This window comes from Prorops nasuta, unplaced genomic scaffold (assembly GCF_024137725.1).
Source record: "Prorops nasuta isolate Cenicafe-Biocafe unplaced genomic scaffold, Cenicafe_Pnas_1.2 PNAS00001, whole genome shotgun sequence".
Taxonomy (NCBI): Eukaryota; Metazoa; Arthropoda; class Insecta; order Hymenoptera; family Bethylidae; genus Prorops; species Prorops nasuta.
Genome location: NW_027116798.1, coordinates 9,518,652 through 9,542,508, shown reverse-complemented (window position 1 = coordinate 9,542,508; position 23,857 = coordinate 9,518,652). Strand labels below are relative to the sequence as shown.

The following is a 23,857-nucleotide window of genomic DNA, read 5'->3' as shown; positions in this document are numbered from 1 at the left end:
ACACCTATTTTCCTTTCATAAAATTTCAATGTTATTTTCAAATCATTATTAAACAGATGATATAGATCATATGTATAGATCAGTTAAAAGTATATCTTATTTATCAAAGGTGCTTATCCTTAAATTAACCCTAATATTAAGCTCAAACTTTTTAATTCGTAACCGTATCTACATAATACTGACGACTCTGGAGGAAACAAACTATTTCATATTCAATTTGAGAATGGTATGGTTCTTTTCGAGGTATCCCTTTTGTGAATCCTTCTGAAGGACGAATAAGCTTCCAATGTATCTTTCTCATCTTGCTCTAGCATCCCCTTTAGTGGTTATTGTCCTGTACAGTCGCGTCTGTTATTTCTGTCCCGCCTTCGAGCTGCTAATCGACTAGCAACACTTTCGAAATATCGTGGTCCATGGTATTCAATGCTGTCTGAGACTTTCTATTTGCTTCTCACACCGCCAAGTCTCCAAGTCCATCTTTGCCAATGTATAAATTTAGGGGAGGATAAAAATAAGCAATTATTAGAAGAAAGCTACGAGTAAACATGGAGAAGAGAGGCTTTTAAACTCACTGCACGTACAGTTGACTTATTTACATTTGTGATTGTGGATCACCCTATATTAATCTATTTAAATTAAATTCAATTACATTAACTTTTATATATTTACTGTATACATATTTATAATAATGTATGAATTATGATTGTTCATAAATATATTATACCTAGAAAAATATTCTTCAATCAAATGTTGGCGATCATCTGTGCAAGGTGCTTCATGTGTTTCAGGAATATTTAGATAAGGTTCAAGGCCTTGTGGAATTTTTCTCTTATCGCGTCGAGTAATGTTATATAAAATTGCTGATGCAAGGATAACATTTATTGTACGTTCTGGCGTTTGAAATCTGGTGCCATACTTGCCGCTGCTCACTGGAAACATTCTGCCCCAACTGCCAAAGCACCTTTCTACCTAAAAGTTTAATAAAAAGAGATTAAAATTAATTGGAAAAATTCAATTTTTAAATTTAATTTTTACCATGCAACGGGTACGTATGTGTGCCTCATTAAATAAGACCTCTGCAGGCGTAGTAGGATTGGCGAGAGGAGTAATCAAGTAACGTTGGTTTGGATATCCTCGGTCTCCTAATATCACACCATTGTCGCATTCGAAATTGTCGAATCTTTGCTTTAAGCGACTGTTTGCGAAAATGGTAGAGTCATGTGTTGAGCCTGGCCACCTTGCAACGATATCCATTATTTCCAGATTGCTATTTACCAGGCATTGTACATTAATGCTCATGAAGCCTTTTCTACATCTCCAAAGTTCGGCGTCATCTCCTCCTAAAGAAATAATGTAATAATGAGTTAAAAGTATTCAATCAGAATATATAATTTATGTATATTAAATTATATATTTACCATATGACTGAATGCGTACATGCACGCAGTCTATAGAACCAATCACGCGTATCATTCCAGATATTTTAAAATTCTCGGTCATTACATGTAGCATCTCTTTCTCTCTTTTTGGTAGCTTTATATATTTGTGAAATAATTCGCTCACGATGGCTAGAGAAACCCTATGCACAATTATTTGTGCTGTTGTGGTGCACATCCCGATAAAATCACTGACTACTTGCAGGAAACATGCTGTAGCATAAAACCTCAATGTCACTAACAATTGGATTGTTGGTGTTACTGCAGCGTCATTCCTATAAAGATTTTTTTTTTAATTTGATATATTCTATAGTTAATAATAAAAAGATATATATAATGTATACATACTTGTTAACCTGCACTATTCTGTGCTCAATTTGTGCAAGAACTTCAAAAGTCTGAGTTTTTGTTAAGCGAAACCGTTGACAAAATTCTTCGTCGTTGTATATTTCGAAATAATTATTTCTTTTATATTGCCTACGTGGCTGTCTTAGCCGTCTTTGATGCTGTCCTTCTTGCACATCTTCCATCTTAATTTCAGTAGAAAAAGATTTATACGTGAAATTTCGTGTAACTATTTACGATCTTTAGTTTTCTATTCTTGAAAACAATAGTGCCAGAAATTAGCCCAGAGTAACAAAAAAATCGATTTAAAATGGAGTTGGCAAGGGGCACTACATATACACAATGATGGAATTCTGTTTGTTTGTTGTTTTGGGTTAATTGATTTCTGGCATAATTGTCCAAAATCAAAAGCCAAGTTAGCGGATTTTACAGCAGCGTTTCGTATAAAGATCAATGTCATTGTAAAAAAATGGTAAAAATGAACAGTAACATAGGCGGCATCAATAAACGGAACTTAAGCTTAGTACGGTCTTGACTAAGATCAATTGTCTCATTTTAACCTTTAATTCAATGCTTATCTTAATCTTCGTCATAAATATTTGTTGAGTTAAATTTGATTTTAGTTTTGAGTATTGATTCCGCCCATAGTATTAACTTTGACATAGATAAATAGCTTCTCACCTATTGTTGCAATATAATGTATTAAAACGAGTTCGTTTTTTTTCAAGATGGTTCAGAAAAAAGCAGAAAATCAAGCACTTTTCGTTTCTATAATTGAAAAATACTTTATGGTTATAGAAGATAAGAAAACGGATGGTACTACGAAAGGTGAAAAAGAAAAGGCGTGGGCGAAAATAAAAAATGAAACTGATAAGGCTACTGATGGACAATGGGCAAAAATAGACTTAAAAGCGTCTTGGAAAGCTTTAAAAGCAAATGCCCGCAAATATACAGCAGCTCATAAGGCTGAACTATATAAAACAGGTAATAAATAATTGATAAATATATATTAAATATACATAAAATACATATGAAATTTTTCTATTAGGTGGTGGAAAATCTAAGGCACCGGCTCGCAATGAGATTTTAGAGAGGGTGGCTTCTTTATTAGGAAAATCTGCAGTAGGGATAACAAATTGCTTCGGAAGCGATCAAATGCCAACCCCTATGTCACAATGCCATATGTTTTCCATTCAAGGCTGCAACACTTTGAGAAAGAGCTGGAAAGAATCATCTGCTAACACCATCAGCACTGTATCCAATTTGCTGGAAGATAGTGATCCTGAAAATATTGATGATCCTTGTACAACAGTATTCCAAGTAAATAATAAATATTCATTTGCATATGAATGATAATTCAATTATTAAAAATTTCCCTACTTTAGGCATTAAGAGAAGAAGGAGCCATTACCTCATGGGGAAATGAAGCGGGACCAAGTAGTCTGAGAAAGCCCATCAGCAGCCCCCTTAAAAATATTACTAAAAGCGCTGTGAGGGCTGCAGTACCAGCAACAATTGAGAACGAGGTTACAGCTGCTTACAAGCTTCATATACAAGAAAAAATTAGAGTCCAGAAGGAAAAGTATCGGTTCTACAAAGCCCAAGCAGATATAGCCGAAATTAAGCTGAAGAGATTGCAGCGAGAGGAAAGGTTAAATTATTTATTCTTCATTTAAATAAATTTATTTTAACATAATCATTTTTGTTTAGTAATTCCTGTTATTTTACTTACAGGGATTTTCATTGAAAAATTTAACATTATTCTTAAATTTAATTATTTGTATATATTCATTCAAGATTTTTTTATACCACAATGTAAAACCTATAAATGCTTGTACAAAAAATCCAGGTGATTGAATTAAAAGAAGTTTTCAAATCCATGCAGATATATATATATATATATATATATATATTGTGACGTGGCCAATTCTATGTCATCTTGGTGGCGTAACGCATATATAAAAACATGGTTCATACTGACGAATACAGTCTCCTTATTTTGAATATCAGACAGCATTGAATACCATGGACCACGATATTTCGAAAGTGTTGCTAGTCGATTAGCAGCTCGAAGGCGGGACAGAAATAACAGACGCGACTGTACAGGACAATAACCACTAAAGGGGATGCTAGAGCAAGATGAGAAAGATACATTGGAAGCTTATTCGTCCTTCAGAAGGATTCACAAAAGGGATACCTCGAAAAGAACCATACCATTCTCAAATTGAATATGAAATAGTTTGTTTCCTCCAGAGTCGTCAGTATTATGTAGATACGGTTACGAATTAAAAAGTTTGAGCTTAATATTAGGGTTAATTTAAGGATAAGCACCTTTGATAAATAAGATATACTTTTAACTGATCTATACATATGATCTATATCATCTGTTTAATAATGATTTGAAAATAACATTGAAATTTTATGAAAGGAAAATAGGTGTTTGAATGTTTCAATAATTATATTTTCATGATTACATTGTAAATACCTTTATATGTGATTAAAAGGCAAATAAAATTGTTCAATGAAATCAGTTAATAATTCTAGTTTAATTAGGATGGAGCTTCACAGTCTATTTAATTCTATTAATACATTTGTTTACCAAATAGTTTATAATATTTTTTATCATAAAACTCAAAAACATTATTTCATAATGTGTACATTAACTCATTCTTGTATCTTACAGACTAATCAATAATACAACAATCTAGATAATTCAACCTGTCAAAATTATCATATACTATCCATTTTTAAAATATCTGCTTCAATGAAAAATGACGTCATCAGATCTTGCAGTCACTGCTGCCAACTTAAATTTCCATCTTCAGGTTTTCGCTTGTTATGTTGTACATGAGGCTTGCCTGAATTGCTTCGTTAAAACGGCCCTTAAACTCTTTTGGCTCCGACGAAGGTTTCCCTAGAATTCCCTATAAGCTTGGTCTAGTGTTTCTGTGTCCAGACCGAGCGAAAAGAGCTTCTAGGGAAACCTAATAGTGGCATGTGTATTTCTTTTCGCCATTTTATTGCCGCCAGATTTCAAGCAGAGGAAAACCAGTATCAAATGTTAAAACATTGAAGATTTTTAAGTAATTTATACATACAAGTAAGCACTAATTTGCTATTAATCAACATTGTGAATGCAATATTTTAACAGTAATATAATTTTTGCTTTCTCTCATAGGTTTATATCAAGAAATTACCTTTGCCCAAATAGCAAATTTAAAGAGAAAGGCTTTTGCAAGGTATAAACCACATGGAATTTGATCATGAATAAAAGCTTCTTCCGTATTTGATTATAATAGGTGGTCCTTGCGCGTTAAAATCCAATTATACTTCCGACATTATAAAGTATATAAAAAATAATAATGTACTGCAATTGATTTTAAAATATTAATTATATCAAAATTCTCTTAAAATATTTTATAATAAATGTATTGTTTTAGATTACATTCAATAGATTGCTATATATTTAAAAATTTAAAGAAATGGAAAATATGTATCACTTTCTTCCTGTGGCAGTGTCATCAAATTTTTATGATTCGTCATCTTCGGATGAGGAACAATCAATTCCAAAAATTGATAATTATTCAGAGTTAACCGTACCAAGAATGGCAGATAAACAATTCCAGGCTCATTTCAGAATGTCGAAGTCTGTATTTGAAATATTAATAAATATGGCAGGAGGAATTAATCAAAGAAATCCTGTGTCTACCAGTGGTTTTCCTGAAATTAATTTGCAAAAGGAATTCCTAATAATGATTTGGTATCTAGCCAATTTAGAGTCAATGAGGTAAAAGTTTTAGAATAATATAATTTATATGTTATTCTATTCGAAGTAAAATAGTATTTGTTCAATTCTTGTTTATCTTTTTTAATAATTTAGGTCTGTATCAGAAAGATTTGGGATCGCTAAATCTACGTGTTGGAACGTACTGTATAGGACTTGCAACATTCTTGATATCATTAACAAAATTATGGAATTATAAAATGGCCTAATGAAGATCGACAATTACAAATAGCACAAGGCTTTTCAAGAAACAGTTTTGTTGGTAAATGATGCTATTTTAAAATAATAATTTGTCTCATTATATGCACATAATTAAATGTAGCGTTTAATAACATGAATAATATATGGATTTATTAATCAAAGTTTTCCTAATAAAGTGATTTTCGTTTATGTTTTAATTTTAGATGTTATTGGCTGCATAGACGGAACTCACATAAAGATCAAACGACCAAAATACAATAGTAATTCCTATGTTAACAGGAAAGGTTACCATTCGCTGTTGCTACAAGCGATTTGTGATCATAAAATGCTTTTTATAGACGTATATGCTGGAGAAGCAGGATCTTTACATGATTATACTTTGTATAAAAGATCTGAAATTTATAAACAAATCAGAAATAGAGAATCTAATTTTTTTAGAGGCAGTTATATACTGGGAGATTTAGCTTATAAATTATCCACAAATCTTATTGTAGGATTTAAGGATAATGGTCATTTATCAAACAGGCAAAAGCTTTTCAATAACATATTAAGCAAAATACGAGTAAAAATTGAAAATGCTTTTGGTCTCTTGAAATGTAGGTTTCGACGACTTATATATCTTGAAACCAAACGTCTCGATCTCTCAGTTCTTCTTATTGCATCCAGTTGTATATTACACAATATCTGTATTTTAAATCGAGAAGATCTTGAAGCATTAGATTTTCTTGAATAGAATGAAATATTACAATTAAACAATGAACTTGATAGCGATGAAGAAGAAGATATTGAAATAGATGAAAGAAATATGGCTATTACAAAAAGAAACGAAATAATAGAAGGTTTATAATCTGCCAACAAGAACCACGGAACGTATTTTTAAAAGCAAATATATTTTCGACGCTATAATTGTGTATTAAATGTTTTTCTTTTTTCGAATCTGTAGTAAATGAACTTAAACATATTTATGGATATTAAACATTAGATGACTATACTATTTAAACTATCAAAGAATCAACTTTTTTAATATAGACTTATAATATATATTGAAATCTTTTGGTTTAACAAGTTATATATATGTATGCAGGAGATGTAAACATAAAATATCTAAAAATTACATTTTCTCAACCATTTTTGCAAATAGTTGATTGAATTTGTCCATTCTGTCCATCTTCTCTTGGTGTCGTCTTTCTTTGTCACACATCTTCGTCTTTTTTTTAACTGGCTCTTCACTTTGTTCATTCAAATTATCTGAAAATAAATTTGATTACTAACATTTATGAATTTACCTGCTAGTGTTTTTTGGTTTACATAAAAAATATATATTAAGGGTAAAACTAACCAAGCCAAGTTAATCTATCTTAGTGTTAAAATGATATAGTTCATGTGACAAGAACTATGACACTTTAACGCTGTGAGTTAACTTAACTTGGCTTAATCGGATACACCTTAATAGTTTACCTCTATTTACTTTTAATCCACTACTGCTACTATATGAAGCAACAGGTACTATTTCAGGTTTCGTTTGCATAAAATCATTCAACAAATTGTAATACTCCCAGAACCTTCTTTTTGCTCCAGACGTTTGATTGTTATTTTTTATTGTTTTATATGTTTTTAATAAACCTTTCCACTTTATTTCCACTGTTTTGGCATTTATATTTTCACCAATTTCTCTGAACTGCTTTTCAATCTTTTTATATACTAATATTTTTGTTCCGTTACTATACTCTTCATCCAGTTCCTTCATAGCATTAATTAAAAATAAAATATTATCCTTAGACCAAGTTTTTGTACCATTTGTATCACAGATGTTTTCACTTCCATCGTTGAAAAGACTTTCTACTGTATTAATCTCCATTTTGGTCCAAAATTAGATTACCTGCTATAAAAATGAGAGCAAATAAAAAATTATATAAATTTGTTAACATTGAGTTTGACCGTTAATTATATATGATACATTACTATTTGCTTTCGCGTATAAATTACTTAAAAATCTTCAATGTTTTAACATTTGATACTGGTTTTCCTCTGCTTGAAATCTGGCGGCAATAAAATGGCGAAAAGAAATACACATGCCACTATTAGGTTTCCCTAGAAGCTCTTTTCGCTCGGTCTGGACACAGAAACACTAGACCAAGCTTATAGGGAATTCTAGGGAAACCTTCGTCGGAGCCAAAAGAGTTTAAAGCCGAACTCAACTAGAGAAGAAACGAAGTATAGTGTTTTAGGTATAATAAGCTCTCAGGGTGCTTTCAATAAACCGAACTTAGTAAAATCTTGGCTTAGACCGGACTTTGCAAGTGCTTCGGTAAGATCGGACTTAAAAACGTGTTTAATAACTTATCCGTGACTGTAGCCTGCACCAGTCTACAATCGACTTGATCTGATTGAAGGTTATGAAAAGAAATAGTAATAGCATGAAACAATTTATAGTAAATATGAGTTGATAGCATTGAAATCCAATGAAAAAATTATATGTTGATTGATTTTAACGAACTTAATTCTTATTATAAATTTAATAGTGTTCTTGGAATAGAAAGGTATGTATTACAATTTTTGCTTCAATTACAATAATAAAATTCCTGGTTTTTTACAATTTCAATTATTAAAACTTAATCCCTTCCTTATTACTTTCCTCTTAGGAAATCCTCTTTTAAAATGTCCAAACGCTCACCCTCTTAGACTAATATGGAAAAAAAAATATTTTTAGAAATTTTAAAGAAGTACAAAAGTGTCATTGAAAATAAATCTGTTAATGCTGTTAGTTTAAGCGATAAAAATATATCTTGGAATGCTATCACTGAAGAATATAATAATAATCAGTTAATTGACATAAAGGTATTGATAATATATAGTATTATTTTGTTTCGTCTTTATGAATGTATGGTTTAATTTGTAGGGTCTATATATACGGTCATAGAAATGTATCAAAGTTTTCATACACACTCAATATTTTTGAAAGTAATATATGTGTACAAATTTGTGTACTGACACGATTTTTGTTTACTAATTTTTGTTTTGTCAAACAACTTTGACACATTCCTATTCTATGGTCTTGTATATAAATCCTTATATAGCTTGGTTTTTATTATAGTTAGAGTAATATTTTATGTGCATTAATGCAGAGAGATGTTCAGCAGCTGAAGAAGTTTTGGCAAAATTTGAAACAGCAAACACGGCATACCCTTACTGTTGAGAGGCAATCCAGGTATCTTACTGGAGGAGGACCAGAAATGCCTGAAATGGAAATAGATAGTGATGTATTAGATGTCCTGCCATCTTTGATGTTAACAGCCCCAGTAACTGCATCGTCGAACTTTTCAGATAAAGAATCACAAAGTACGTAGAAAACGTAATGTATAAAATGTAGTTATCAATACAAAAATCTAACTAGATGATTTTAGTAACCCCTGCATTAAATTAACATACAAGTTACTAAAATGTTCCAGGTATAAAAAGCAAAGTTATTGAAGCAGTTAGGAACACCTCAACAAAGCGACTTAATAATGTAAATATAAATGATTGTAATGAAATATATTTATCAGATGACAGCAACGAAGAGGAAGGAATAAACATAAATCCTAAAAGCAGAATAGAATCGGGTAATGTGAATTAAGAATTGTAGTAATAATTTCTTATAACAGTTTAAAAAATATATTTAATAAATTACAATTATTAAAATATAAATTTAATGTTATGCATGCAGGTTTAATTATATATATTTGTTACCAGATCTGGCTAGTTCTAATAGTGGAAGTATAAAGAAGCTAAAGTTAGAAAGAACTTTATCTCTGAAAGAAAAAGAAATGACATTAGCTAATATAAAAATAAATCACGAAATAAAACTTTGTCAAATTATACAAGAGAAGGAGCGTACTATAGCAAGATTAATAACTGAAAAATTGGAGACTGAAAATGCTGAAGCGAAGGAAAGATTTAAATTGGCAAAATTTATTTCGAAGAAAGAAATGTAAGGAAGACATTTTTAATGGCAAAATAAAAACTCAATAATAATAAAACTCTTTTTTACTTTAGGGGTGACAGTTATGAATAAATTTGTTTTAAATGGTTAATGGTGACAAGTTTGTATGCTTGGTAAGATTCGTTATATATAATTATATTCTGTTAAGCATGAGGTAGTAACTAGTATAGTATTTATGTATTTTCATATAAATTTTGATAATTATTGATTTAGTAATTGTCTTAAGAGATAGGGACTTTGTATGAATGACACAATTATCTGTTTTCTTGGTATCAAGATATACATTATCGTTTTTCTTATATAAAGTACACTGAAATATATATATTTTCAAGCAAAAATATAAGACAAACAACCCGTTTATTAATACAATAACTGAATCTACTATGTAGTTAAATTCAAATTATATTCTTTAAAAATACAAAGTTGCAAAATATTGTGATGTTATTGCATAGCTCAACTTGTATTGTGATAATATTAGATTGCAACTATAATGTAAAATAATACACGATCTTCAATTTTTACATCAACATTTCTGCCTTAGTCTTATAAACTCTTGTTCATATTGAAATATTAATTTCCTTTAACTTTTTGTCGAAAAATTAATACAGGAATCAATTGAAACCGATTATTTTAAGCATAAGCATGGTGTTCGAGATTGGGAGGAACAGAAAATGTTGCGAAGTAGATTCCGCATTTCTCTGTTATATCTCCCATCTCTATTGCGCTCACAATAGACGGCTAGACCGACAGCGTCTAGTCGCTCTATCTGTCTCTCTCTCCGCGGCGCGCTTGCGCGTCTTCTGGCCCTGGCGCGTCGCGGCCGCGAAGCGACACTACTTGCGCGCTTGGCCACTAGGTGGCCAGCGCCCGCGGCAGCTCTCTCGCTGGCAAGATTAGTGTCGCGTAATTATATAGATGGGTCCTTGATAAGGACCCATCGCACCCTCGCCTTGCTCGACAGCTGTGTAGCAGCAGCAACCGCAGCAACGAAGCAGCTTTTTTCGCCTCAACGGCACCGCAGCAGCTTTTGTTCGCCTTCTCGGCAGCGCCTCCACTTGGGCAACTTTTTGGGATACTTTGGTAAGTATCACCCACCACCCACTGCCTACCAAGAGGGGACTACCCCTCTGCGGCACATTCCTCCCTCCTTAAGGGAGATTTCTCCGGGGACTGCCCGGGAGAAATTCAACCCTCTCCTTCCCCTCCACACTGCCTCCGAGGACTACCTCGGACCCAGTGTTCCGACCCCCAAGTCCAGGGCTCTCGACGAGTCGGGTAGTGGGAGGGGTAGAATCCACCCTAGGGGTTGGGGTGGCTCGGAGCCACTAGAGCTCTTGGAGAAGGCGGCCGAAGGGCAAGGGGACTTCCCCTTCCCTAAAACCACTTCTCCAACTTCGCTTCCTCCCGGGGCTGGGGATTTTACTAGGGAATACCCTAGGGAAATTGTCCAGTCCGGGAGCTTATAAGTCCGCGCTCCTTTCTGGGGAATTCTAGTCTCTGGGGTTCTTGGGAAACTTCGTCTACCGAAATTCCCTAGAATTTGACGACGACAAATTCCCTAGGAAGTCGATCATTTTTAACTTAGCGGTTCTTTTGTAAAAATATTGTAAACTTTTGTATATATTTTATTTATTAAATAAAAACTCTTTTACCACATAACCTGGCTTTGAATACTTTATTTTAGAATAAGGCCTTCCTTTCTGACCACAGGTTCGGAGCCAACTTGAGGCACTGTTTCGCACAAATTTTTGGTCCTTCGAGCCGGATATCCGGCAAAAAACGTTCGAAGTGCATCAGTGTTTTTAAGTTGGAGATTCTGACTGGGTTAAGATTGTGGTTTGTTCTGGAATAGAGATTCAAGATGACTACGCCTAGCTCAGGGGAATTACTAGAAGCGATCAATTACGTGCCCATGATTCGGGATGAATTCGTTCGGTTGGTCGTTAACATTAAGAAACGTGGAGTACGCAACTTCACCCTCCCTTTCTTGGAGGATAGGCTTGCGGCCGTCGAGAAGTGGCTTAGGGTGTTGCATAAAACTCACGTTAAGATCACTACTCATACTAAACCGGCTGAATTAGCTAAAATGGATTACGTAACCGAAAGCTGGTATGAAGCGGCCCTTGATGCCCATAGTGACGCGGAAGAATACATCCTAGGACATTTAGATGAACTTCGCTCCAATCAGGTGATGCCAGCATCAGGTCCCACGGCGCCTTCAGGCGAAATAAACCACATTAGGCTTCCAATTATCGATTTGCCGAAGTTTTCCGGGGATTATTTAGAATGGAACAACTTTTATGAAACATTCAGTTCCATTGTTCATGAAAAGGCATATGTCTCCGGGCGAGACAAGTTCCACTATCTAAAATCTTGCTTGCAAGGTGAAGCGGCTACGGTTATTAAATCTTTAGCGATCACCTCCGAGAACTATGAGATAGCATGGGACACTCTAATAGCTAGGTATACTGACAGACGAATGATCACGGATACGTTCTTGGACCAGATCTCGCAAGTACCCACGCTTCGGGGTGACAATTTTAAAGTTCTCAAGGAAGTTAGGGACTCGGTCACGGTTGCGCTCAACGCCCTCAAAACTATGGGTTACGGCATCGATCATTGGGATCCCATCATTGTTCATTCACTGAAGAACAAACTGGATGACACCCTCCGCTTGGCCTGGGAGATGTATCTGGGAAGCAGCAAGGATTATCCCACCTTTCTTCAATTTTCGGAGTTTCTAACGCGTCACATTAACTCTTTGCAATCATTAGGTAACAAACCTAAAACTTCCAAAAAGGAATCGGGGAGATCCTTGAAGTCACACGCTACTAGCGTGAATAGTACCGGTTGCGCTCACTGTGGTAGTAACCATTTCTTGTATCAGTGCAAGGACTACCTTGCATTGACCCCTCAGGCCCGTTCAAAGTTAGCATTTTCACAGAATCTTTGCATCAACTGTTTGAGGCCCGGGCATAGTTGCTCCAATTGCTCTTCTTCGTCACGATGCAGGAAATGTAGTAAAATGCATCATACTTTATTACATTTTGACAAATCTGGCACCGGGGGGAGCAAGGCACGGGGGTCTACCCCCGCGGTCAACTCCTTTCCCGAGCCAGAACCCTCTAGCTCGAATACTACAACACATCTTAGTGTTTCCGACACACGATCAGTGCTTTTGGCCACCTTTTCTGCCAGAATCGAAGCTCATGACGGTTCTCGTATTATAGTCCGCGGTTTAGTTGACACGGGCTCCGAAACTTCCTTTATTTCGGAAAATCTAGCTCAACAACTACGGGTATCACGAAAACGTGTCAACGCAACCATTCATGGCGTCTCTCTGAATTCGGCTCAAAACGTTCGAGCAGAGGTACAGATTACGCTTCATTCTCTATCACGACACGGTGTCTCGTTGGACGTAACTGCATTGATCTTACCAAGGATTACTCAGTATATGCCTCCGACTTATTCTCCGTCGTCCTTTCCAGCACTTAGCAAAATTGATCTGGCTGATAACTTCGCTTCAACCAGGGCTCCAATTGATGTGCTCATTGGTGCAGACTATCTTGCAGCATTGATGGAAGGCCCGTACATGCATTCTCCTGATCATACGTTGCTTGCTCAGCGGACTATTTTTGGGTGGATCGTTTCGGGGGTCGTACCCAAGGCTGGTCGCTCTCATAGTGTCACGGTGCATCATTGCTTTGAGGTAGAAAAAACTCTTCGCGACTTCTGGGAACTGGAAGAAGTTCCGGAAGTCAAACCCATGTCCACAGAGGACTCCCTCTGTGAACAACATTTTGTGAATACGGTATCACGCACCTCTTCAGGTCGTTTTGTCGTTGCTTTACCTTTTCGATCCGACATCGAGAAGCACAGCTTAGGTTCTTCCTCTCGGGTAGCAGAGAAAACCTTAAAACGAATACTTCGGCGATTGGAAACCTCTCCAGAACAAGCTGAAAGTTATTCTCAATTCTTACAGGAGTATCAAGTGTTAGGACATATGTCTCCTGTTCCTTTGAACTCTGATTTTCGCGTCTTTCTGCCTCATCATGCAGTTTTTAAGACCGAGAACCAGAAAACAAAGATTCGCGTTGTATTCAACGCATCTTCTAAAACCTCTACTAGCGTCTCGCTTAATGATACGCTATTCATTGGACCCAAACTCCAACAGGACATCACGCGGATCCTGATGAATTGGCGTTCCTTTCGTTATGTAGGCGTGACAGACATTGTTAAGATGTTCCGACAGATTCTTGTGCGTTTTGAGGACCGCAAGTATCAGAACATTTTATGGAAGTCTGATTCCGGTGAGCTTCAGGCCTTCGAACTCAACACGGTGACCTACGGTACTGGACCGGCACCTTTCCTATCCTCGCGAGTTTTGCGCGAATTAGCTTACACAGACGGAGCTAACTTCCCTCTCGCGCAGGATGTGCTATTAAATTCTACTTATGTAGACGATATACTTTTTGGGGCCCATGACTTACAGCAACTTAGTTCGGTCAGGGAACAACTCATCGCTCTACTGGCAAAAGGGGGCTTCTCCTTAAGCAAATGGGCATTCAATCAACCGGGGTCTTCCCCGCTTGAACCTACCGAGCTGCATTCTTTCTTTGAGGATCCTGCTGGATCAAGTAAAGTCTTGGGCATATATTGGGATCACGGGGATGATAGCTTCCGCTTCCGTGTTTCTCCTTCACACATTGGTGTACTAACCAAACGCATCCTCTTATCAGAGAATGCTAAGATCTTCGATCCATTGGGATGGATTTCTCCAATAATCATCACTCTAAAGCAGTTAATGCAATCCACCTGGTTGCTTAAACTCTCTTGGGATGAAGAAATTCCTGAACCTATTAAGTCAAAATGGCTCAAGTGCTATGAGCATCTCCGAGACTTACAGACTTTACGGATTCCACGGTGGACCGGACAATCACTGACTACTGGAAAACGCGAATTAATCGGATTTTGTGACGCCTCAGAACTTGCGTACGGCGCAGTCGTTTATGAACGCCTCACTGATGAGGACGGTAACCTCTCGGTACATTTAGTGATGTCCAAAACAAAGGTCGCTCCGATCAAGACCACTTCAATCCCTCGTCTGGAGTTGGTCGCAGCTGCCCTTCTAGTCAAGTTATTGGTTCACGTCAAGGGAAGCTTGGTCGGGAGTTGTGATGCGATTCGTTGCTATTCGGATTCGCAAGTCGCTTTAGCCTGGATAGCAAAGCAACCTGTGCATTGGAAGACGTTTGTGGCTAATCGCGTTTCATATATCCAAACGCATTTATCGGAAGCCAGCTGGCATCATGTACCCACTAAGTTGAATCCTGCAGACTTGTGCTCAAGAGGAACCAGTGCTCAACAGTTATCAGAGGACTCACTTTGGTGGCACGGGCCTGCTTTTCTCCGTGAGCACACCGCAAATCCCGTTCAGGTCTTTGAAACCGCGGAAGAAAGTCGGAAGGTAGCGTTAACCGCTCAATTCGACACAACTGAGTGTTGGTTTTTTGATAAGTTTTCGTCTTGGTCTAAACTGGTCCGAGTTATGGCCTATGTTCTTCGATTTGTCCAGCGGACCAGGAAAACCGGCCAATGGGAGGACTCCCTCCTGTCTGCATCGGAAATTCGCAGTTCGATTGAAGCCTTGGTAAAGGCTGTTCAACGAACACACTTCGCGAGCGAAATCTCAGCCTTGAATCATGGGTTACGTATACCGTCGCGGTCAAAGCTTCTTTCCTTACATCCGATCATTGATTCACAAGGAATCCTAAGAATAGGGGGGCGGCTTCGGAACGCCGAAATTCCTGAACAAATGAAACACCCCATTATTCTTCCGGATTGCCACTTAACGGCCATACTCATTAGGCAAACGCACCTAGCTACACTTCACGGGGGGCTCCAACTAACTTTGTCCACGTTGCGACAAAAGTTTTGGGTCGTGAATGCGCGAAATCTAGTAAAATCATGCGTTCACAAATGCGTCACGTGTGTTCGCGAACGCGCTAGACTCGGTAACCAGCTTATGGGATCACTCCCTGCCGCTAGGGTTTCGCGAAGCTTCACTTTTGAACACACCGGAGTAGACTATGCTGGGCCTTTCTTGGTTAAATTGCATCACGGTCGTAACGCAAAATCCATGAAATGTTACGTGGCAGTGTTCGTATGTCTATCTACCCGTGCTGTTCACTTGGAACTCGTTTCTCGATTGGATACCGAGGCCTTCCTCGCTGCGCTGTCTCGATTCATTTCTCGTCGTGGAAAACCCGCCGTTATGTACTCAGACAACGGCCTTAATTTTCAAAGAGCGGATGCGGAACTAAAACGCGCCTACCGATGTGCCTTAGAAGCCGCCCGCGCTCAATCCACCGAGTCCATCCGTGAAATCGAGTGGAAATTCATTCCGGTCGCTACTCCCCACTGGGGCGGTCTTTGGGAAAGTGCTGTAAAAAGTATGAAACACCACCTGAAACGCTCCCTCGGAGTTTTCGTGCCTAATTTCGAGGAAATGACCACACTACTGACTAAGATTGAGGCCTGCCTAAATTCACGACCTATATCGCGGTTACATGATGATCCAGAATCGTTGGACGTACTCACTCCGGGGCATTTTTTGTCAGGACGGGCGTTAAATTCCCCACCTGAATTATCCACCTTGGATTTACGAGAATCATCATTAAATCGTTGGCAAACCGTAAATCGAATCACCGAGACCTTTTGGAAGAAGTGGTCTTCCGAATACTTACACACTTTGCAACATAGACCGAAATGGCAGAACTCTAACTCGGAATTCGGTGAAGGAGATTTGGTGCTTGTCAAAGTACCTAACAATCCTCCCCGTATGTGGACCTTGGGGCGGATTCTCAAACTAGTTCCTGGGGTGGACGGAGTAGCTCGCGTAGCTGTCCTTAAAACCGCGAGAAAAGAGATTCAACGGAGTCTCTCGCAACTCTGTAAACTCCCCTCTTAGCCCTCACTTTGGGTCGTATCAGGGTCTAGCTTCACCCTACTTTCCGGCATCCTGGGACTCTTCAGGTTGTCATCTCTCCTTCTCAAGCTTCCTGGGACTCTTCAGGTTGCTTAAACTTTCTTTCCCTGGTTTCCTGGGACTCTTCAGGTTACCACCTCCTCTCTCGGGCGTCCTGGGACTCTTCAGGTCGTCCTGTTTCCTGTTCCAAACCTTCAGGAACACTTTATGATCTCCGCCATGTCTTTTCTTCCAAAACTCCCTCGATACTTACTGAGTCTTCGTACTCATCATTTGCCTTTTTGGTGCAGCACGATTGATCATGGCGGACTATCCATGGGCCCACCTCTTGGGCGTAGGGTACGAGGACGAGGGGGACGATGTCCTCGAATTGCATGCCCCCAGGGAGGAAGCGGAATTTCTACGGCTGTTCGGCCACGTTCTCCCGGCGGGGCAAAAAGAGAAGCCACCACCACCGCCACGGAAACCACCATCGAACCCGCGACGTCGGAGGCCCGTGGTTGCCGCCCAGAAGCGCATTGCCTCGACGAACTGGGCTGGGAAAGTCTTAGACGATCCCAGCGCCAGGGAAATCGAGCGCAATGCGCAAAAAATAATTGTAAGAGCCTTCGGGCAGACAATAGAGGTGCCGCTCTATTCGGCCCTTAAACTTCGGCGGTGGAAGGCCTGGGCCCCGCAGGGCAAAATCACCCTGCGGTGGTCGCCGGCCTTAGAGCTTCACTCGGCTAAGCTCCATATGAAGCCCTGTAAATAGTCGTCTCGTCCTTATCTGTTTTTATATCTTTTATTTTATTTTTTTGTTGTAAATAAATTTGGTTTTAAACTGATTACACTCTTTCTTCCTTGTTTTGACGCCATCGCGTCAACGGGGGGAGTTTGTTCGAGATTGGGAGGAACAGAAAATGTTGCGAAGTAGATTCCGTATTTCTCTGTTATATCTCCCATCTCTATTGCGCTCACAATAGACGGCTAGACCGACAGCGTCTAGTCGCTCTATCTGTCTCTCTCTCCGCGGCGCGCTTGCGCGTCTTCTGGCCCTGGCGCGTCGCGGCCGCGAAGCGACACTACTTGCGCGCTTGGCCACTAGGTGGCCAGCGCCCGCGGCAGCTCTCTCGCTGGCAAGATTAGTGTCGCGTAATTATATAGATGGGTCCTTGATAAGGACCCATCGCACCCTCGCCTTGCTCGACAGCTGTGTAGCAGCAGCAACCGCAGCAACGAAGCAGCTTTTTTCGCCTCAACGGCACCGCAGCAGCTTTTGTTCGCCTTCTCGGCAGCGCCTCCACTTGGGCAACTTTTTGGGATACTTTGGTAAGTATCACCCACCACCCACTGCCTACCAAGAGGGGACTACCCCTCTGCGGCACATTCCTCCCTCCTTAAGGGAGATTTCTCCGGGGACTGCCCGGGAGAAATTCAACCCTCTCCTTCCCCTCCACACTGCCTCCGAGGACTACCTCGGACCCAGTGTTCCGACCCCCAAGTCCAGGGCTCTCGACGAGTCGGGTAGTGGGAGGGGTAGAATTCACCCTAGGGGTTGGGGTGGCTCGGAGCCACTAGAGCTCTTGGAGAAGGCGGCCGAAGGGCAAGGGGACTTCCCCTTCCCTAAAACCACTTCTCCAACTTCGCTTCCTCCCGGGGCTGGGGATTTTACTAGGGAATACCCTAGGGAAATTGTCCAGTCCGGGAGCTTATAAGTCCGCGCTCCTTTCTGGGGAATTCTAGTCTCTGGGGTTCTTGGGAAACTTCGTCTACCGAAATTCCGTAGAATTTGACGACGACAAATTCCCTAGGAAGTCGATCATTTTTAACTTAGCGGTTCTTTTGTAAAAATATTGTAAACTTTTGTATATATTTTATTTATTAAATAAAAACTCTTTTACCACATAACCTGGCTTTGAATACTTTATTTTAGAATAAGGCCTTCCTTTCTGACCACAGGTTCGGAGCCAACTTGAGGCACTGTTTCGCACACATGGTAAATGTCCAGTTAAACTCACCTGTACTGAAGAATTCTCCTAAAAATTATACAATAAATGATACAAAAGTGGGAAATGAAAAATGCTGAAACGAAGGAAATATTGACCATAATAAAAATTCTAGTAAGAAATGAAATTATAACTCAGATTTAAGCTAGAAGAGCTGCAAAGTTAATTAAATAAATTTCTTAACAAATTTTCCCTAAAAATAATACCGTCCCCTGCCATATGTTCATCTTCGTTCTCAATATCGATTTGCTCAGAATTGTCACTGATTGCGTTCTCATCATTAATTATTTCTTCAGGTAAAATGTCATTATAAATTAATGATAAATTATGCAAAATTGCGCAAGCTGTTACCACTGACGTGCACGTAGATATTTTTAAATTAAGACCTTGTGACAAACATGGAAATCTTTTTTTCCATATACCGAAAGTTCTTTCTACTATGATTCTGGATCGTGAGTGTATCATATTATATCTATAAATTTATTTATTTATCAGTTTCTTAAAATATGATTTAATTCATCATTATTTTTATCTACATCTTTCTTACCTCTCCTGTTCTTCTGTTTCAGGATTTCTATATGGAGTCAGAAGGAAAGGTAGTGCAGGATATCCTTTATCTCCTATTAATATACCAGTAGTGGGATTCTGTAACTCTTAGCGACAACTTTCGGTATCGTTAAGTCCAGTTACCGACAGAAATCGCTAAGTGCGATTCTGTAACTCAGAGTCAGCGATGATTGTCGCTTGTAATGTCGGTACTGTCGGTAACCTACCGAATCCTACCGAATAAACGTACCTTTCCTTTTTAAGAAAACTCTCAGTTCAATCTTAGTTAAGCGACGGAGTTACGAACAATTGAAGTTAATATAAATTGTACTAAACCGAATCATTTAGCTGAGAATTGATATTTCACTGAGTTTTTTATTGAAAGGAAAACTAATAATATCGTTGTAACTTAACAACGACCGAGATAGATGTCGCTAGAGGTTCAGCGGTACTAATATAAAATTTATCCGACGAATAACTTTAATAAACCTTTGCTTTTCCTTGCACGCATTCCACCAAAAACTCACAATGCTCGTAATAAATAATATATACCACATCAACTATTATATTGTGAGTGTTTTTGGCCTCAAGTGGGTCAAACCCCTTAACGACAGCTGTCGGTATCGCTAACTACCGACAGTTATCGCTTGCGCTAACGAATGAGCGATTCTGTAACTTTAGCTTTACGACAATAGTCGGTGCAACTCATATTTGTACGATAACGATAAAATTCGTTAAGGTTCTAGGGAAGCTGGTAATATTGGTGTATTAATACCAACCGAAATAGGAATTTTTGTGTTACTTGACTATATCATTTTTGACTATAGCAATTCTTACTATAGCAAAATTATCATATTTTATTTAAAAGAAGTATTAAAACGTAAGTATATTTTAATTAAAATAAGTATTAAAAATTAATGTTTTAACATTTTTTTGAGTTAGACAATGTACAGTTAGTGCCTGTGTGCTATAGTTAAATAATACAATTAATTCTATATTTTAGAGAAAACCTCTGCATATATATATATATATTTATTTTTAAATATAAAAATTGGAAAAATATTAAATTTTATTTCCTACGATTTTTACTGTAAGCCTTAATTTATAAAGAAAATTTATTGTAAGTACTTTTTTGTGATTTCTAAATATTAATTTAAGAAATATTTGTGACATTTATTATATTTACTTTCTCGGTAAACATCTACCGACGCCTATCACGGTCGTCGTTAAGTTAACGATAGAATTCGGTAGCGACCGCCATTTTTAACACCAATTATCGAAAACTTTGTGTTACAGAATCGCTCTTAGCGATATCTCTCGGTAACTCGATTCAATTACCGAAAGTTGTCGATAACTAGTTACTGAATCCATATAGACGGAAGTTACAGAATCGCTCTTTTCGTTACTGCAAGCGACAACTATCGGTAGTTAGCGATACCGACAATCATCGCTGGGAAGTTACAGAATCCCAGCACAGGTATTTCGTTTTGCTCGAAACGATGAAATACTCTAGAATTCTTGAAAATTCTAGAGTCATGATTACTTCCTGGCCATTCAGGAACAATATCCAAAATCTCTGTTTTTGGACCTACAATTGCCTTATATTTGTTTTAAATTAGAAATACAAATATTATGTTAACATAAGTAAAAATTAGTTTGACATATTCTTTTGAAATACCTGCACATTTAGAGAATAATAGCCTTTCCGATTTCTATAATTTTCCGCGTGTTCTCGATATTGCGTACCACTTAAACGTATGTGAGTGCAATCGATTGCACCTGTTATGGAAGGTAAACCTATAGCGCCTTGTCCAAATCCTAATTCTTTAAACAAACGCCAATTATTTTCTACATTTGTCCTACTTGTAGGAAATTTTACATAATCTTTAAGGTACATTGATAGCAAATTTGTTACACGGAATACTACATTACTTATAGTAGAATGCTGTAGTTTTACTAAATCTGCGCTTACTCTCTAAAAGATTTGAATATATATATATTAAATGAGCTTGTATAATCGTTATTAATTGAGCTTTTAAATATCATTTCATTACCTGAAAATTATTAGTTGCATAGTACCTTAAAGTGATAAGTAATTGCATTACAGGGTCTATAGGTAAACCTCTTCTATCAGGTTTTTTTAAATATTCTTCAACTAAAGGTAACAAACCATACTTTATGCTTTCTTTAGCGAATCTGTACCTTATTTTAAAATTATTTTCGTCATAAAATTCAAAAGGATTGAATCTGTCACGAAAATAACGTTTGTTAAAGTGTATTCTAACAGTATTTCGCTCTTCATCCGACGTTGAATCGGATGAAGATTGAATACTTATGTCAAATTGTCCCAAAATATTTATTTCTTCCATTTTTGGCCTAAATATATGATTGTATATAACGTTGGTTTCGTTTAAATAATTAATTGTTTATTACACATATTTACAACTTAAAAAATAACAGAAATTTCCTTATTCGAAATTTGGATTAACTGATAATAAAATTCTTATAATTTCATACCACACATTATTTTCCCTAATATTATTTATTTCATTGAGCTGAATATAATTTTTTATATTAAATACTGGAAATATAATTGGTCAAATTTAACCAATTACAGTGATCAGCATGTATAGCGTCCCTTGATGCATTTAGGAACCGCGTTATAAGCCCGCTCATCATCAATAACACAAGATGAAAAATGCGAGTTAGCATACATTTTGGATTAAAAAAACTTTGAATATTAAAATTTTAAGTTTTTTTACACAAAAATGTATGCTGAAACGCGCTCTTCCGTCTTGAGTTACAGATGGTGAGGAGTTTTATAAGGCGGTTCCTAAATGCATTGAAAGACGCCATACATACCGATCAGTGTATATACATTCACATACTGCTGAAGTAACGGATTATCTGAAATCACGGAATTCTAAAACTTAAGTCCAAATTAGCTAATATATTGCTGAGATCAGTCTAAGACCAGTTGAAGCTAAGATTATGTTAAGTTCAGTTTATTGAAAGCACCCTCAGTGCTTTCGGACTTGTTTTGGCCATTAATCTTGCATCGTGGCGTTGTGTAGTTAGAATCAGAGGGGCGAGGGGATTTCTAGGGAGTTTGTACGTAGCTGTCAAATGGCGCGATTAACCCTCAATTTTATATCATCAACAAAAATAATATTTTCGGAAAACGATTGTGGAAAAGAAGGAAGGATTTTAATAAATAACAGAGAAGACAAAATATATCAGATGAGTATAAATTAATAAAAAAAATGAAAATTATTGTGAATTTTTAAGAAAATATACTTTGTGGTTATTTTTTTTTTTGTTACAGTTGAAATCCGGTTATGATGACTTTCAATTAAGGAAAAAAGTAATTACAGACCAATAAATGAAAAAGTATTAATACATTAAGCATTTCTGTACGGCCCAGTCATTTTAATAATTGTGACTTAATGTTATAATAGTGAATGTGTAAGCGATTAGTGCATATACAACAAACTCTTATTGTAAATTTAATAATCTTGTATGACAATGTTTTAATTGCTATTATTTTAAATTAAAGTTAGTTTAATTAACATATTTTTATTTCATCCCTTTCTCAAAATTCTAAACACATGGTAATTACCTATTCTTGTAGTAGTCATATATTCGTTAAATTACATACAAAATTACAACTGTTTTATATTTGTAAAGCATAGCTGTTTGTTGCAATGATTTTTATTATTCAATGTGAGACAAATCGCATTTTGTTTAGGCAAACGTCTTATTTATCCGCCACATCCTTCCATATTTTATGTAACATTTATTTGCCTTGTTAGTTCTTTCTTTTAGGTTTCAAAATATACGATTAATTTTTTGCTATTTTTATATACACTCAGATATAGCTATTCTATTGACTAATTAATCTTATAATGTCAAGATGATTGGTAAATCATTGTTCTATTAAAGTTGAAGAATAGACACTTGAATTATTTTACTTATAATGTTTGGCATCTCTTCCATAGGATATCTTCTCTTTAAATTTGAGAGGATGTTGTTCTCCAATACATTTAAGGATACTGCTGAATTTATCTTGCTTTTAGCTTCAAATAATTCACATTTGGATATCCTTCCTCAATATATAATACATATTTTGTTAGTCCTATTTGTTTGTGAAATTTATCTGTTCTAAAACCTTAATTAATCCAGTTACTAGATATATATTATATCATTTTCAAAGAATTGATATCTTTCTATCAATCTTAACAATATCAAAATAGATGTAATGAAATATGTATTCTATATTCAAAATAGATATCCATGCGTGTAGTTGGAAAACTATTTAAAGCTGAAAACAAGATGAACTCAGCAGTATACATATACCTTTTAAAGAACTTTATCTTCACAAATATTATCAGAACATATCTCGCAGAAAAGTTGCCAAATTTTAATAGCATCATTCAAATGTCCATTTTACAAATTAAACAAGATAATGGTTTAACAATCATTTCAACAATTACAAAAATAATTGCAGATCAGCAGTATAATTAGATCTGTGTGTATGTATAAATGATTAGAAAATTAATGTTATATGATATAGACTGGAAGAAAATA

The 23,857-nt window shown here is 36.8% G+C and overlaps 4 protein-coding genes across 4 annotated transcripts; 2 read left to right on the top strand and 2 right to left on the bottom strand.

Annotated features, from left to right (window-relative positions):
• Positions 1–616: 616 nt before the first annotated feature.
• On the bottom strand, positions 617–1,966 carry LOC136785656 (putative nuclease HARBI1). The gene is made up of 5 exons (XM_066746833.1): positions 1,785–1,966; positions 1,419–1,711; positions 1,036–1,340; positions 725–969; positions 617–626 (listed from the first exon to the last, which is right to left on the bottom strand). The coding sequence occupies exons 1-5, from the start codon at positions 1,964–1,966 to the stop codon at positions 617–619; spliced, it is 1,035 nt and encodes a 344-aa protein (XP_066602930.1).
• Positions 1,967–5,263: 3,297 nt separating this feature from the next.
• LOC136785647 (uncharacterized) lies at positions 5,264–6,613 on the top strand. The gene is made up of 3 exons (XM_066746823.1): positions 5,264–5,568; positions 5,929–6,328; positions 6,500–6,613. The coding sequence occupies exons 1-3, from the start codon at positions 5,264–5,266 to the stop codon at positions 6,611–6,613; spliced, it is 819 nt and encodes a 272-aa protein (XP_066602920.1).
• Positions 6,614–8,454: 1,841 nt separating this feature from the next.
• LOC136785642 (myb/SANT-like DNA-binding domain-containing protein 3) lies at positions 8,455–9,820 on the top strand. The gene is made up of 5 exons (XM_066746810.1): positions 8,455–8,604; positions 8,892–9,105; positions 9,216–9,368; positions 9,499–9,736; positions 9,802–9,820. Exons 1-5 carry the CDS (start codon positions 8,455–8,457, stop codon positions 9,818–9,820), a joined length of 774 nt encoding a protein of 257 aa, XP_066602907.1.
• Positions 9,821–18,864: 9,044 nt separating this feature from the next.
• LOC136785636 (putative nuclease HARBI1) lies at positions 18,865–21,639 on the bottom strand. The gene is made up of 6 exons (XM_066746797.1): positions 21,325–21,639; positions 20,949–21,245; positions 20,746–20,868; positions 19,272–19,369; positions 18,931–19,196; positions 18,865–18,878 (listed from the first exon to the last, which is right to left on the bottom strand). The coding sequence occupies exons 1-6, from the start codon at positions 21,637–21,639 to the stop codon at positions 18,865–18,867; spliced, it is 1,113 nt and encodes a 370-aa protein (XP_066602894.1).
• Between the last annotated feature and the right edge of the window lie 2,218 nt (positions 21,640–23,857).